The sequence below is a fragment of the Cydia amplana genome, chromosome 1 (genome assembly GCF_948474715.1).
Source record: "Cydia amplana chromosome 1, ilCydAmpl1.1, whole genome shotgun sequence".
In the NCBI taxonomy this organism is placed as follows: domain Eukaryota; kingdom Metazoa; phylum Arthropoda; class Insecta; order Lepidoptera; family Tortricidae; genus Cydia; species Cydia amplana.
The window spans coordinates 24,583,829-24,601,390 of record NC_086069.1 but is presented as its reverse complement, the minus strand read 5'-3'; the positions used below and the strand labels follow the sequence as shown (position 1 = coordinate 24,601,390).

Sequence of the window (17,562 nt, the reverse complement as noted above, 5' to 3'; positions counted from 1 at the left end):
TCTCCAAAATGTAGATAATGCTTGTCCCGTATATGTCAAAGTTTTTTTTTTGGCGCGCAGTGTAAGCTCGCGGTGCGCTCGCGCAGACGGACTGTAGATACAATAGTTCCAAGAAAACGTTTTCCTCACACGACGCACACTGGTTCTGTCGGCAGCGTGCCAGGCAAAAAGTTCGCTGTTTGGTTAAAACTTGAATTTGGTTCATATCTTACGAGAATAATAGAAGATAGGTAGAAGATACAATACTTTTTATTGCATAACCCAATTTTTGATTTTATTTTTCAATAAAGCCATACGATAATAATAATAACCCAATAAAATATAGGCAGGGAAATATATAAAGGCATGTAGACCCTATGTTATAATACCTATTTTTTTGATCATGTTGGTGCAAACACGCATGCGGCTCGCCTGATGGAAAGTTGTCAACTCCTTCAATCCCAGATCAGAATGATCAGATACGTGTTGCCTACTATTGCAGTAAAATTCGCTAAGGCCCACTTGCACCATCCCACTAACCCGGGGTTAAAATGTTAAACCGTTTACCAAGTGTCAAATTGTACTGGTAACCATGGTAACTCCAAGTTTAACCGGTTAACCCCGGGTTAGTGGAATGGTGCAAGTGGGCCTTACAATTTAACCGTATCGCGAATGCACCAGCGTGCGCATACGTCACGACGATGACGCGTCAACGTTACGCTTTACGCTATACATAAAGCGGCGCGTAGCGGCCGCGCGTCTAGTCCTCGGCTACCATCCGCGGCGACAGCACCCTGGCGCCCCGCGATGCTTGCATGGAGCCCCCTGCGCCTGGGCAGGCGCCCTTGCTGCCCGAGAGCCCTGAGCATCCCTCCTCGCCGGCGCATGACGACGACGAGGTGCTGGTGCCTTCTGGTATGGCGCGCTCTTCAACCCTTGCGAAAATTTATGACCATACATGATGATAATGGTGTTATTGGTGTTCCAATAAGATTTTAGTGGTGTCCGGTCGATTTTGTACTCCCTCTCGTTTAAATGCGTGACTTGTGCCCAGTAGGGGAGCGGTGGTGGTGGGTTCATCTGAAGCGTTCGGAAACTCTTTAAGAGTATCAGATTTGTGATAAAAGGTTCATGATCCAAGGATTCAACAACATAAAACAGCTATCGTGAAGGCATCTGGTGCGTTCTATTAAGGATTTAGTGATGTGTGATGATGGTTTTGACCAGTGTTTTAGTGCATCGGTCTAAATGAAACTCGGATTGTATATGTGTTCACTGTTCAGTAAGTAAAGCACGGTGAAGGACCGGCGGAAGATAGGTAGTAGCTAGGTCAAATCAATGAAATTAATAATTGCAATAGATTAAGATTAGGTACTCATAATTACATGAATTAGGTGACAAGCTATTCTGTTCTTAGTAAGTATTAACTTTAAAAATAACAAATGTATTAATTTAGGTAGGTATCTATCAAAAGATCTAACATTATAGCATTTATAGCTGATCTTCTTTTGCAACGCCTTTCGTATTAGTAAAATATTTAGTGTAAGTATGCAAGAAGATAAAAAACAATTACCTATTTAGGTACATGAAATGCATAATTTTCGAGTAGTCTATGACGAATGTATTTTGTTGACCTTTTCTTCAGACGTCCAACGTTCAACATTAAACCCTCCCTGCAATATCTGGCTTTTAACTAGGTACATACCTAGTATTAATTAAACTAGTACTCCAAATTACCGAATTAAAAGTACCCAAATTACGTTACAATGTAAAATAATATATTGAGATTCGCAACTATCACATTTGTTGAAATAAAGTAACCCAAACGGCGCCGGCGCATTTAGGCCTAACGCTCAGCGCAGAGCGCAGCTTTACCATTAACAAACTAAACCCGTAGTGTCTCCACTTCTACACTAATAAAGTAAACACAAGGGAGTAAACACCTATAAATAATATTAACAGATACATGTAATTAAAAATATTATAAAAAAACTGCTTATTGAAGAATAAAAGTAGGTACGAAATTATTTTACAGTACATATTGTGCTAATTTACCGCCCTAGTGCGGTAATTACCACAATACGAGCCTATGTAGAAAATTTAAAGGGCCATATTTACTGTAAAACGTACAATACCTACACTTGCGAAAAGGAAAGGATAGCAACGAGTGGCGATAAATTGAAACACGACGGAACTGACGGAAGGGGGTGTTTTAAATCGACACGAGTTCCTACTTTTCACACTTGTATCGTAATGTACTATTAATTGCCACTGATTGTATAGTCAGCGTCAAAAATATAGGTATAATAGTGACTGTCAAAGTGGCCTAATATATTATGTACTTAGTTACTTACATAATTATATCGTAACACACTTTGTTACCGTAGAAATAAGGATGTGTAGATTGAGTAGGTACCGATCAGGGATGTTGCGAATATCCGCATCCGCATCCGCAACCGCGGAACTTCCGCATTATTTTCAACATCCGCATCCGCATCCGCATCCGCATAAAATCGATGCGGATTTAATGCGGATGCGGATGTGGAACAGGTCGGTACAGGAACGTCTTAGCATCGGCGTAAGTGCTAATAGACTGCTAGGTAATTTAGTCATTAACGAAAAAACCTATTAGAAATAAGCAGTCAAGCGTGAGTGGGACTTAATGTACGGAACCCTTGGAACGCGAGTCCGACTCGCACTTGGCCGGTTTTTTGAAATAAAAGTTACTAAAATGTAATATTTGACGTTTTTTATGGTACTATCTTGACATCCGCATCCGCATCCGCGGATGTGAGCCTTTAAAAATCCGCATCCGCATCCGCATCCGCGGATGTCAAAAAATCGGCATCCGCAACATCCCTGGTACCGATGATATTTGGATACTTCAATCACACTATCTATTTGACGCTGACTGTACTAGGTACTATGCTCTTCACGACGGATCTGAAATGTATGGCAAGATCCGCGGATCCGGATCCAGATCCGGATAATTTCATACATTTCGGATCCGGATTGCAAACCCTATATCCTGTGTTCAAAATGACGAGTAATTTCAACATCTGCATCAAGCTTACCATAAATGATAAAACACAGTTTTTCTACACAATGCAATTTTCATGCAACCCCTTGCTCATATCATCTGTAAGTACAAACGTTTTTATTCCTATTTATAGCAAGGCCAATGTTAGGTTACCTGATGCTGGCTGTCCAGCATATCTGCTGATAATGTCTGGTCTGGTGATGGGAACATATACGTATTTTCATAAAATATACGCCAGAATTTGTTGCTTATAAGAAATACTTACCTATCTGCAACAAATTGTTTTGTTTATTAGGTACACTTAGTTGCCAAAAACCATAGATATGTTAATAAAATAATACTTTGGATGGAATCTTTTATTTAGTTCATCAAGTGTTCGTCTTGAACAGTCTGGGAATCGATCATTTTCGGGTTGAAGCCATAAACGACATCTTTGACATAAATTACTTTTAATTATTGTTTACAAGAAAAATGAATTTATTGAATAATTTTACGGTTTAGACGCACTTGTTTTAACTTTTAAGTCACTCGCGCGACATGTTTCGGAGAGCCTATTAGGTCTCCTTTCTCAAGCACTAACAGTGCGAGCAGCGTTCACGTTGTGGTTAGTATGTCTCACAACAGTTTAAATTCGAAAATGAATTTATTTTTTCTACTATGTAATATGTAGCTATGTCCCTGTTATAAAAGATGATGCATCCATATTCCAATAGTTTGCGCATGATGATGAAATTTTTATGCAAGTAAATGAAGGTTATTTATATAGATACTATGGTGAGACTGCGTTTGATCAAAGTAGTTGCATATAGTTGATATAGTCCATCCTTGAAGTAATCCTGCTTAAGAGATTCACCCACATATCAATATTACCTTTAATTTTGTGTTGTTTCTAAATTTGTTCGGATGCTGTCGTGACCCAGGTGGTTTAGGTTGCTGAAGCTGCGATGTAGCGCGAAAGCTGAAGACGCTGGTTTAATTTCAGCCCAGGGCACTGGTATGGGGGTCTTGCTAACTTTTTTCGTGTACTCAAATATGTCATATATATTTCAGTTATTAATTGCCTTATGTTACTTACAGATCCGGTAAAATGGGACAGACGCGACGTGCGACGCTGGGTTCGATGGGCGTCGCGCGCTTTCAGCGTGAGCGCTCCGAGAACGCATCTACTTCCCGACTCCGGCGCGGCGCTGCTTGAACTCACCGACCAGCAATGGCTGCAGGTTTGATCTCTCTCTCACTCCTTCTACCTCTCTCTTGACCAACCTAGATATATATGGATCCGCTTTAAAGGGGACCGTCGCAACGTGCAGAGCTGGGTGCTAATAAGGGGTCCGCGCACTTTCATCGTGAGGGCGCCGCGAAGGCATCAACGCGGGCACAGCGCTGCTTAAGCTCACCGACCAGTAATGGCTGCAGGTTAGATTTCTCTCTCATTCCTTCTATCTCTCTCTTGACCAATGTAGACAGACCTACACGTATCAAATAAAAAGGGGACGAACTGACATGACATGCAGTGCTGGGTGTATTGGGCGGATTTGGGCGTCACGTGCTTTTAGCTTATGCGCACCACGCAAGTATTTACATACTCCCCGACTCCAGTCCCCTTTAATGGCAGACTTGAAATACCTACCTCACTTGAAAAAATACCTATTCAGGCCAATGATGCTTTAAATTTTAAATCGTTTGTTATTAGTATTAATGTCTTAAAATTCTGCTGATTACTAATTGTGTGTTATGTATGCTTGCAGGTGTGCTCCGGCAACGAGCAGTCCGCGCGGCTGCTGCGCGCGCATCTTCAGCACGCACGCTGCGCGGCCGCCGGCCTGCCGCCGCCACCGCCCCTGCCCGACCACCAAGCGCCCAGCGCCGTCGCTATACCCTACAGTAAGTGCCCTATATCATATAGCACATATAGGCTATATGTGTGCGCTGCCGCGGGCCTACCGCCTCTGCCCGAACACCATCAGTCGCCCAGTGTCCTGGCCATACCTTACAATAGCACCCTATTCGCTAGGTGCACGACTGGTGCTGCCCTCATTTTGGCAGACTTTCTACGTTAAATCTTATGGAGTAAAATTAGTTCAAGCGGCTGCCGCTAGTACTAATGGCGGACATTCCATAAGATTACCTGTGTTTGTGACGATCAGCGCCACTTCCCCCTCCACCGACTTCGCACCTTGCCAATACCTAAATCCAAAAAACTATTTGAAAACTACTGTCAACATTTTCATAGGTAGGTATTGAGATTTGTGACATGAATCAATCTCTAGACTAGAAAGAAAAGAATTATGTACAACATTCGTAAAATTTATTACATTAAAAGTACCTAAACTTTTAATTTATTACTTAAAAAAAATCTGTTAATTAAGTACTTAGGTTTCAATAAAAAAGAACTTACCTACACTACAAGTCCTACAACCGAATTGAGAACCTCCTCCTTTTTTGAAATATTAAAAATCGGTTTAAAATGTTGGCAGACCGTTGTTGCTCCAACCCGTAAAAAAAACGCGGCAAACGGTTGAAGATACGCATCGCATTCCCACAGATGCATTCCTCACGAAAGCGCCATCTACCGGCGAGCGGCAGCGACCGCGGCGCCGCACTCATGAATGGCCGTGAGTCACTATTCATCCCGTCCATTCATGAGTCAGGCTTCGTGGAACCGCTACGAGCGTAATTACGCGCATATGCGCCTGCGCTGACGATTCTCATAGCGCGTAAACATGAAACCTCGAGATCTGTAACAAGTTAACAACTGTGCGCAATCGGAGATCTCTCTATACTGGTGCTTGTGAGGCGAACGCTTGCCTTCGATTGGCGGTGGGATTAACAGCAATAGCTGGAGGCCTCGGCCAATACTTACTTGACTAAAAACTATTACAAAATGTGAATGAAAGTCGATTTTGATCGTGTTTTGTTACCTCGCCTGTGGCTAAATTCTCTAAACGTAGATTGCTTATTATAAAATGATATACATACCGTCAAAGTCCTATAATATTGGCATTTTGCCGCGTAAATCACAGAACAAAAAATGTCATATTAGTAAAAAAAAAACAATTACACTTTTGTTACTTTACAGAATAATCAATAGGTACATATTAATTTAATTTATGTAGTCATTTGTTTAATACAATTGTTAGGTACTAAAGGGGCGTCCATTAATTACGTGAGGGGTTTTTGAGACCCCCGACGTGGGGGGTTTTGGTATTTCTTCAGACCAAAACCCTAATTTATAGGATCAAATCTGCCGTCGGAAGCTGCCGCTGCGCATGGGGTTCCCCTCGATGCGTCAGCGCAGCGTACTTGCAGGCATGACGTTCCGGTTCTACGAAAATTACGGAAGTAATTACTTCCGATTCTGATCTTCAGAGATACGTGACATGACTCATCTGAAACATCTCCAGTTAACTTGTGCAATTTATGACGAATGCTTTTCTTGAAATCTTATTGGCAAAAAGAGATAGTTTGACCTTGTTTTAGGTTTCCATTTCCATGTTACTCATTTTTTATCCATAGATGTGCCAAGAAACGTTTGATTATGTATCATTGCTACACGTATGTATTATGTATGTACCTACTATAATCAATGATGAATTTTATAAATTTTTACTTCTTTAAAGGGATAAAGGGATCGATATTTGAGAGAAAGTCGGTACTATATGGAAAGATGGAATATTGCTCTTCGATTAAAATATTTAAAATCAAATGCTTAATATTCATACAAAATAAGGTAGGTATAGGTAGGTATTTCAGCAAACGATTCCAATTCTATATTATGTACAGCACACAGTTACAAGAAAAATGTATTCTTTTTTTACATTCCCAGGACCCGTTGCTTCCAAAACCTTAATGCAAAAATGCGTGACCTCTTTTTATTGGGAAGACTTAGGAATGCAATTCTCCCGTTGCATAGGCGGTACATCGCCAACATATGTAACTTAAAAATAATACAATGTACCGAAGAATCTAAGTGACATGTGTCCTTTTGGCTTTTATTATAAAACTGCGACCTTGCTCACGCGCTAGTCCGGTCACTGCCCGCTACTCTACGAAAGACACAAATATTTGTGACTATATATTGATAGACCTTAATACTATTGCAATACGATATATCATGGTCAGCTACCTTTGTTTGATGGTTAGTGGTCATAGAATAGAAGGACTTAAACGCTTTAGTCGTAAAGCTTTTTTAGGACATTTGTAGCGACCACTACAGGTAGTCGTACTTACAGGTCTTACATTACAGGTCATATATTATATTCCTAGTTGGTATGGCTAATCGTTGAAAAAATATTATTACCTATAATCTTGCTTTTAGTTCTTCTGCGGTGATATGGGAATAGATTAGTTGTGGGAATATGCGCTTGTTTTTTGCTCCGGCGGCGCGAGCGCATCTTATAGTGCGTCGCATCTTGTATGCAGCTCGTTTTCCTTATGCGACCTCATCAACGGTGCACGCTCGGCGTAAATAATGATGCTTTTATCGACTGCTATAGCTGACATATTCGATTGATTAAATTTACATAGGTACTATAAGTGCAAGTTTACAACTATTGATTTAAAGGTTCTTGGCCCCTATTCGACATGTACAACTGTCAGATTTCGCGTCCACTTCATTTCAACAGTTCTTCAATAGTTGAATAAATCGCACGTTCATCAAGTGATATCATTTGGTAGAGGTACAACCAATAATCAACAAATATCAACTTTGTTTTATTACTACTTTGAGGTTTATAATGGTTTTGTTTGGTTGTCACCTAACTGTGGATTAATTGCTAATGTCAAATTTTGACACAGGATTGTTCAGATTCAACGGGAGTTCAACACGATAGGTACGTCAACAGTCGCTTGTCGAATAAGGCCCCTTGCCGGGTAGGTTAGAAGATAAAGGTTTATTGGTATACGGAAGAACATGCATATAATGGTATCACAAAAGTAATCATCTCAACGGATTGCATTAATTCGTAATAAAGGAATAGAGATAAGTGCAAGTTCCCATGGGATGCAGAAACGACAGAAAGGGCCCAAAAACGGGGTAAAAGGTAATCTATAACGGAATCATCGACTCATTATTGCCCTCTGTCCCTGGTCATGCTTAGGGCGAGGGTCATGGAGATTGAAAACAATCAAGATAAGTTCCTTACGGATTATTTAGTTGCGCAACTTATATATGTTACTTATTATGTTCTATTTAAGCAAGTTACAATTCTGCGCAACCGTCCCTCAGGTACCAAAAACTCAAGCGATAAAAGGGGGAATAAAAGAAATATTGAGAAAATATTGGATAACAAACTTCATCAAATTGGCCACATATGTTTGTATAGAAAATTTCGTTCTATATGATTTTTGATATAAATTTGTCTTTACGAAAGAAAAATCACGCCTCAACTATTCCGATTACGTTATAAAATGCCTGGACTTTGAATCACACCGTGTTGCTCGCGTGCCCGCAATAACAATACTTTAGATTTTATTGCATCTGCCAAAAAGTATCACTGGGCTAATGGGTGAATCACGGTCATAAAGCGCGTTGGTTAAGGAACGCCGGCCGGGCGATCAGAAAATCTCAACCGACCGATATCATTACAACCAGCATTTCTGATCTCCGATTATGCATATAGTTGTTACGAATATCTAGGTCAAGTAATATTGGACAAGAGCTCACTTTGAGTAAAAACTTTGGCAAATGGACAACCGGATCCGGACGTGGTGCCAAGAATGCGCGGAACTTGAAGCGTGCCGAAAACATCGTTATTAGCGCGTGTGTCAGGGGTCACTCGCTTCAAAATCTGGCAGATGAAATATGAAGGCCGAATTTCTATTTGGATGCGAACAAATTAGTAGTTTAAATGTCCGAATTTATATACATAGATATTTTCTTAGTGTTTTCTGGCGGATACGACGGTGCTGCCAAGAATGCTCGGAACTTGGAGCATGTCACGGAAAAACAAGATTATTGGGTCGTGTGTCACGGGATCGCCGCTTGGCCGCTTGCTTTATGGTCAATTTGATACCGACTTTGTTTAAAAATAAGATTATCTGAGCTACTTAATAAAAAAAAGTTAAACAAAGAAAAAACCAAAAAGTTAAAAAATACTTTATTATAGAATATAGACTATTCATCAACAGCTGGAAATTTAAGAGAGTTTTTATTAAAACACCGTAATTTAATGTACTTATAGGTTTAGAAGAGTTCCATTTCTTTAGGTTTCCATTACCAGAGCCTGATAACAATGGGGCCAACTTACAAAAAAGTAAAGACAATACAAACTAAATCGATCCCGCCGTTTTCATGAAATCGGGAAAGTTAGGTACATAAAAAATACAAAGATCCCGACTAATTAACATATGTAGAATATGTAGGTCCTCCGCCCTTTTTGAATTCGGTTAATAAACCGTTTTGATACCGACTGCGACCTTATACCTTACTTCTGATACCGCATAATACCTAGTCAGAAGATAGATATTAATTATACATATTAAAACATTTAAAACATTCATCATAATATATTGTTTGTCTTAATCCAGGCTGCAGTTGCACCGCCTTACGAGACAAAGTTAGAGTTAATCAACAAGGTTATAAGGCACGTCTTGATCTACGTCTCGAGTAGCTATGACAGTTCACCTGGAGTCAAAGGGCTCCAATACAGTTTACAGATCAATCGCGGAAGTGACACTGTTCTCGGAAGTGTGAGTCAGGTTCCGGAGCGTTGACTCAAGCTAGAACTCATCTCGTGAGTAATAGTTACCCAGTTTTGGCAGCGGCTGGCGCCAACCACGACCACGACCACGTGGGGTTCTCGGAACTAACTAAAATTAAATACTGTTTACAAACTCGATTACGTGACACTGGAGTGAGCGGTTTTGTTTGCTCTCGCATTAAGTTTATTGAGATAAAATAAAATATCGTTACTGAAATGAACATTATTGACTTAAGCTGCATTAGTTCTTCTATTCCCCAACAGATGGCGCTCCTTCCAGATGTAGCCTCATGTTTTTTTAAAGTACCGTTTTTGCAAGTTATAGAAAATTGGTTTATTCAAATAGTATTACGTCGGAATTTTTAAAGCTTTATATACAAGTAAGTGTAAGTGTAAGTAAGTGGCCATAAGCGGTACTTCTGTCCTAATTTTACATGAATTAAAAAAAATACTCAGGTTAAAAAATTTACATAACTTTCATATTTTGAAAAAAAAAACTATAAATGGAACTGTGTGTTTGTCATTGTACTTATATATCTTAGCGAACAAGGTAATAAATATGTATGTTACAAACACCTTGAATAGTATAAAATATTTAAGTAATAGCAATTGCACTAAAGTTTGTCTAATAAATATGTAGGAAACAGTCAGTCCCATAAATTGATAAATATCACAATTTGAATCCCGCCCCGCCCCCCAAATAAAATATCATATCACCCTCTAAATGAAACGCTTGTCGTCAGAGCACCATTGACTTGCTATTGGATCCTCCCCCAGTACGGAACAAAATAACGTATGATAACGAAATAGACTAGGATCTTAAGCTCTTTCTTATGGGAAGAGTGGTAACTCTGCACCGTCGAGTTTAGCCATAGTGATATAAATTCATAAGGACTTTTAATAACGTTTGTGTTTGTGCCATTTTAGGGTCAGAATCTGACGATAGGTTTCCGGAGATTTAAAGGGAATCCTTAAAATATTATAGGCACACTGATAGTGATTTGGGTAGGTACGTACCTATGTTCTAAAATACCTAATTGTATTTTTTTAAATTTTGTTCATACTCGTGCATTTTCACTCGGAAACGGCATTGATGAGTCGGAACTGCTAATGAATGCCGTAAATTATGGCATACAATACTAGTGGAGTCGTTTTTTTCTGTTAACAATAATCAAACCAAGTTTATAAATGGTACGAATGGCATATCATTATCTGGAAAAAAATGTTTGCCAATAAATGTTTGACGCCCTTCGACATGGAACCCTTCTACACTTAGCGTTGATAGCGGTTCGAAATTAATCTGCGACGCACGTGGCGGGGTTTAATCTTAATCATACGGTTAGACGGTGAGTTACCAGACGATTACTGTCGCGAGTATTTTTGTCATGTCTGTCTGGTTCGTTTCATTTCATTTCATTTCATTTATTTAACATTAAAAGTCATGTGCATTACAGAAGATGTTAGTAGAATGTAGTCAGTACATGACACCCGGGTAGGGCGCATAATGTTAGTACTTATGAGGTACCCAATTTCCTACTTATATATGTATATGTATTTTATTCTAGTGAGTATACCAATTATAATGCATGCATATCTAATTTAACTAAACACTTAAAATAATGTTCGAGAAATTAAATTCTGTATTAAATGTCATTTTCGGTTACCAAGGTTATTAATATTATACAAACACATATCTAGGTTTATTTTTAAATGTCAAAGTTAATAAGTACCTACTAATGGTTAATGCTTTGTGTCAATACGCAACTGGATCAAGGATTGAATGTCATTTTCTACTAAAATTATTTACATTATAAGGTCACAAAAGATGAAAGGGATCATATTGTTGATAGGTTATGTTGCCTTACGAATTAAATTCTAGCAAAGTATCATCATTTAGAAACTCGTTTATTGTGTAGTACGACTTTTCGATAAGTAGCTCTTTTAGTTTCCGTTTAAATATCGTTTCCTTTTTTTAACGGCTACCATGACTATCTCTATTCGTAAGCCAGTCATCGAGTTACTCTGTAACTACTATTCTGTCTATAGTTCGTTTTTTTTAGCATTAGAAATAAGGTAAACAATCTTGATGTGTCTTTTAATTGAAAAACACATTTTAAAAATAAGTTACGGTAATGTAAAAATTATTAATCTAATACGATCTTTTATAGTCTTCTGCTTTCATAAGTAATAGTTATTGATTTTTAAAAAGTGTTTTTCAATTAAAAGACATGTCAAAATCGCTTACCTTCTTTCAAGTTCTTTCTAATGCTAAAAAAACGGAACTATAAAGTAAATACAGAGACAAATTTTTAGGTTAAAAAGGTAATTGGGTTAGAACCTAATGTAAAATAATTATCAGTTCTATGGTAGGTATCTTAAATAAAACCGACACATAGCCTCTGTTCCAGAAGCCTAGGCCTAGTTTAGAATACAATGTTGGCCGTTGCAGGTTTTTGAATTCTAAAACTGTCTTTAAACTACTTGAATTTTTGTCAATTCAGCTCCTACTGTTGTATAATTTTAGCTAAGTACTCACTATTCAATTGAGTAGGTACTTATTGCCAAGGTGCTATAGGTATCTGTACTTATTATGTGTTTCATTCTAAGAAATGTAATTCGATCAATTCGTGCTAAACTCAGCAGTTCTCAAATTTTCCTCCCCGTTCCGCCAAAGCGCGATCGGAAACGATTTATCTCATAATAAGCAGGCAAACTAAATAAAATTATTGGTCGAGGCTGGACCTCCCAGATTAAACAAGATTGGCGGCGAAGCTTGTTGTTGCGGAGGCGTCCGTTTCATGTCGCCGATGTGTCGCCGACGCACCATTGGCGACGGCTGTTATTGTAATGTGCCACTTTACATCCTCATAAAAAAGGTTGTAACTACACTGTAACGCCTTTTTATTCTGCGGAGCATCCTAGTGTCATCATAACATAAGTATCAAAACCGATGTTTTTCTTGCATTCAGACATCAGCCAAAGCTTACACATAGTGCATTCGGGCTTCCCGTCTCTCAAATACATATTCGCTAGGTGCACGACTGGTGCTGCCCTCATTTTGGCAGACTTTCTACGTTAAATCTTATGGAGTAAAATTAGTTCAGGCGGCTGCCGCTAGTACTAATGGCGGACATTATTGCGACTTGCCATCTATTACTAATCATAAGATGACGCTTTTTGCCGACGACTGCTCGATAGTAGTACAGGAGCAAGACACCATAAATTATGAAAATGCCATCAACCAAGTCTTTGAGGATGTAAACCTGTGGCTCGTAAATAATAATTTGAAAGTCAACCTCCTTAAGACACAATTTATGGAATTTTATGCACCACAAGGGAGGCCTAGGAATGTTAATATAAATTATGATGGTCATGCAATAGAATGTGTGTCATCAATTCGCTTCTTGGGTATTCTTTTAGATTGCCACACAAATTGGAAAGACCATACTGAAATGCTCATAGATAAATTGAATAGGTTCATATTTGCCCTGCGAAGGCTCTCTCAAATCTCTTCACAAAAAACTGCCCTATTAGCATTCAATGGACATGTAATGTCAAATTTGCGTTATGGCCTAATACTTTGGGGTAACTGCAGTAATATGCAAAAAGTATTTCTTCTACAAAAGAAATGTATACGGGCTATATGTGGCATGCATCATACAGAACCCTGTCGACCTCTTTTCCATGAGTTGAAAGTGATGACGCTACCATCATTATATATATATGAAATAGGTCTATTTGTCAAATACAATATAGGTTTATTTAAAAATAAGACATCTACCACCGCTTATCAATCTCGAAACGGCAGCGACCTATGTTATCCTTACCACTCAAAGTCAGCTTTCTTTGCAAATAACGTTCTATGTATGTCAATAAAAATATTTAATCATTTACCCATAGAAATACGGAACTCAGACATGCCTGAATTTAAATTCAAATTGTATAAATTTTGTTTAGATAAATGTTATTACAAAATTAATGAATACTTGACATCTGTAAATGAATAAATATTTTTTATACTTAATGGTAATACTTATTGTAAATCGTAGGTAGAAATTTGACATTTATAAATGAATAAATAATTTTATATAATGGTAATATTGTAAATCAAAGGTAGAAATGTAATGATATGTGTGTGTATTTTGATGATGTTATTATTGTATAACTAAACTTAGCTTCAATTTGTATATATTTAGTTTTAGTACCTAGCTAGTAAGAAAAATTTGCATGCTTCTTCAAGTGAAATGTACGCCTCCAAAATTATTGTCCACCTATGTCTATCACTACATTTTTGCAAATAAATATATCTTTATCTTTATCTTTATCTTTGACATTCCATAAGATTACCTGTGTTTGTGACGATCAGCGCCACTTCCCCCTCCACCGACTTCGCACCTGGCGAATATCCTTTTTCAGCTAGTAAAACACTATAAATAATTAAGTCTGGCCTTCATTATATATACATATTTTTAAGTATATATAAATGAGATTATATTGAGATAAGTACAATATAAGTCGTTTAGTGAATATGTATATGGTGCGCAGGCGTCGATTTGGCGCGATCAGTGGCGCCGACGCGGGTGGCTTTTCCAGGAACACCAAACATATTTATCGAGGCGCCAAAACACTTTATTAAACGGTTCTTTATTCATTATGCACGAGCATCAGGTTGTAATTGTCTTTAGACATTTTTCTGAGCGTTACACAAAGGTCGCTACACTAATTAATTTTAAATGGCAGTATAAAATAAAACCAAAAGTTCCATTGGTAGGTACCTACTTTTTTTGGAAATGACTATAATAAGAGCACCAGAATCTGGCATAGGCGACAATCTTTATATTTTTCAACGACTAAGCTAATCTCGAATAGACAAAATAGACAAATTTTAGATTATTTTGGTTCCAATGTGATTTAATTGAGTTGATATGATTATTTTTATTTCGGAATGAATAGGTAGGTACCTACCCTTATTCATCACCACTATGTTTGACATCACGCCCCCATACATTACAATGTCCGCAAAATAATTAATGGATGAGAAGTCATTAAATCAATAAGTCTAAAACAAGACCACCACATTGCATATTTAAGATTCTTCGACAAGTGAATTGGACCTGTTCTTCCAACCATTCTACTTGGATCCATTCTATCCTGCCTAGCTTGTCTAAATTGGGTATACAGCCTCACTGGACGTTCTCGGCATAAGGCCAACTTGCCTTGACCCCCGTAACTGGTGGGTGTCATACGTAGCTGGTGTCCGGTTAGGATGGATGGGGACCGGATTCCAGGCTTTCTCCTCTGAATCATAGCGGAATGCGGACTTCTCAGGTTCTCACGGTTGCGATACTCGGTTGGATAACATACTGTTTTCAGGATCAAAGCTTAGACAAAGTTTCTGTAACAGCATCTCCCCTTTCAAAGTCAGGTTAAGATTGTAGAGAATGTCACCCTCATCATAAAAACGGATCACATCCTGGTTTATATAGGCAATAATAAATTAACACGAAAACTTCAGAATTATGCTCGCATTTAATTTTTGTACTTCAAGTAATCTGAGTAGATAGTAAGTATAGAAAGTCATTTATTCGATAAAGCACACATACATAGGACAAAAAGATGAAAAACAAAGAAAAAGAAAAGAATAACAATAATAACAATGCAAAGACAGCAGAGAGAAATTATATACACACAGACAGAAAAAATAAATTACACTTGAGTCCAGCAATGTGTGCAGTACCTAAGGAAAAGGCTTTGACTCAGCATATTGTAACAATTTGCAAACGAGGCAAAATTGCAACGCTGTTTATTCTGCCAAGGCCTGAGGAAGTGACTTAATATAAACTACACATAATGAAAAAAAAAACAATAAAATAAAGTAATAAATAAATAGATAAGTAAAGTGCAATAAATAAATAGTAAATATTCGTGATACCTACATATAACATTTTTTATTGGACGTTAACTCTGTGGATAAAATATTGCGTGTTTTTTTTTGATGTGTTGTGTTACAGCGTTTAAGTAAAGTCGGCATAAAATATATATTGGTTAATGCAATACTGAAAGATATTAGAACAAATATGCTACACGTACAATAAGAAAAAAGAGAAAGAAAAAGAAGGAAAAAAATAGGCACAAGATTAAGACATAATTTGACATAATGTGAATCACCTGTAACATTTGTTACTTATAGTGAGTATAGTGACCATTGTGACCAATTGATAGAAGCAGTTAGATTAGTCACTAATATCATTATACTTGTGTAAGTATTCTCTCACGGGTTCTTTCGCCACATTACTGGACCCTGCATTCATAGAAGCGATGTCTAGCAAAAAAACCTTCGTGATAAATTAGGCTATTTGTCAGCCTATGACTTGTTAATGTAATGACTGTATGACTAAACACGGCTGGCCTCGGGTTTTCGACAGTGATGCAGCAATACCTTCAGTGGCGGATTTCCCATAAGGCACAGTAGGCTCGAGCCTAGGGCGGCGAGATATTAGGGGCGGCAAATTGTGGCAAAAAATCGCTGATGATAACAAGAAATAACACAAAATTATTCATATATAGGCAACGAATTCTCAAAAAAAGATATAGAGAGAAATGCTTGGAACACAATTTTTGACTTCGTAATTTTGTTTGAACTACTTAGGAGGTGAACATATCAAAAGTCCCTGGCCGTAGCTAATGAGCCGGGGAAAGAGGGAGATTTGAAGTTCCCATTTTTCGGTTTTTCGCTTATACTTATCTCGGAAACTATGCGTTCTAACGACTGATCATTGTACAAAATGAAAGCTGATTAAATTTGCTACAAGTTTTATTTAGTACAGTTTTTCGATATCATAAGCATCAGCAATCATTGCCGTAGATAAATTACAGTTAAGTCGATCAGCTGATGCTTTTCAGCCATCTTGGCGCGAACTAAACTGCGAAATCACCGAGAACTTTGCGACTGTGGAGTCATACGTCAACGTCGCGATATATTCGCTCCGCGAAGTCGAGCCGCGATTCACGCGCAATAGTCTGAAGGGGGGCTTGTATAGGGCCCTCCACACTCGTGCACGAAGCCGCGAACGCGATTGTGGAGTCAATTTCGCAGATCTGCTACACTGTTAAAATCTTTCGGGTTCCTTTCCTCGTGAGCACTGTGAATATTATTGATGGAAATTTAATGCAAAATTATAGACATTCAAGAGCGGCTTTCTCAAAAACTAAACAAGATACCTATCGAAAAACTCGACTGTATAAAACTTGTAGCAAATTTAATCAGCTTTCATTTTGTATAATGATCATGTCACAAGGACGCATAGTTTCTAAGATATTATAAGCGAAAAACCGAAAAATGGGACCTTTAAATCAAACCCCCCACCCCCGCTCAAGGGCTACGGCCGGCGACTTTTGATATTTTCACCTCCTAACGAGTCCAAACAAAGTTACTTAGTAAAAAATGTGTCCAAGCATTTCCCTCTATACCTTTTCGTTGCCTGACCTAAATGCAGTTAGTATGATGGGTGCTGATACTGAGAAAGGGGCGGCTACAGGGTCTGAGCCTAGGGTGGCAAAGACTGCAAATCCGCCACTGAATACCTTGTGGAGGTGCGGATCTCGCATCTGGTTCCTTTAGCGCGTTCCTGTTCTGATAAATTTGATGTTTATATTTTTCTCTACTTTTATTATTTTAAGGTTTATTGTCAAGGAGTCCCCATATATAACGAATGAGCTCCGCGCTCGTTAGACTATATTCTCATCAAGTAGCCAGTTAGTAATAATGTAAATAATAAAATTCATAAAGCTTTGAAATAAATGAAGTTTTGTCGTCAATCGTGTTATGCTTATGCTTTAATT

At 38.2% G+C, this 17,562-nt stretch overlaps 1 protein-coding gene across 1 annotated transcript in view; it reads left to right on the top strand.

The window, feature by feature from the left end:
- The first annotated feature begins 634 nt into the window (after positions 1-634).
- LOC134654533 (DNA-binding protein D-ETS-6-like) overlaps positions 635-17,562 on the top strand; it is a 30,502-nt gene continuing 13,574 nt past the window's right edge. The window contains exons 1-4 of the mRNA XM_063509983.1: positions 635-894; positions 4,097-4,239; positions 4,768-4,941; positions 5,565-5,634. Of these exons, the coding sequence (XP_063366053.1) occupies positions 795-894; positions 4,097-4,239; positions 4,768-4,941; positions 5,565-5,634 (487 nt within the window). The 5' untranslated portion in view covers positions 635-794. The remainder of the gene's footprint in view (positions 895-4,096; positions 4,240-4,767; positions 4,942-5,564; positions 5,635-17,562) is intronic.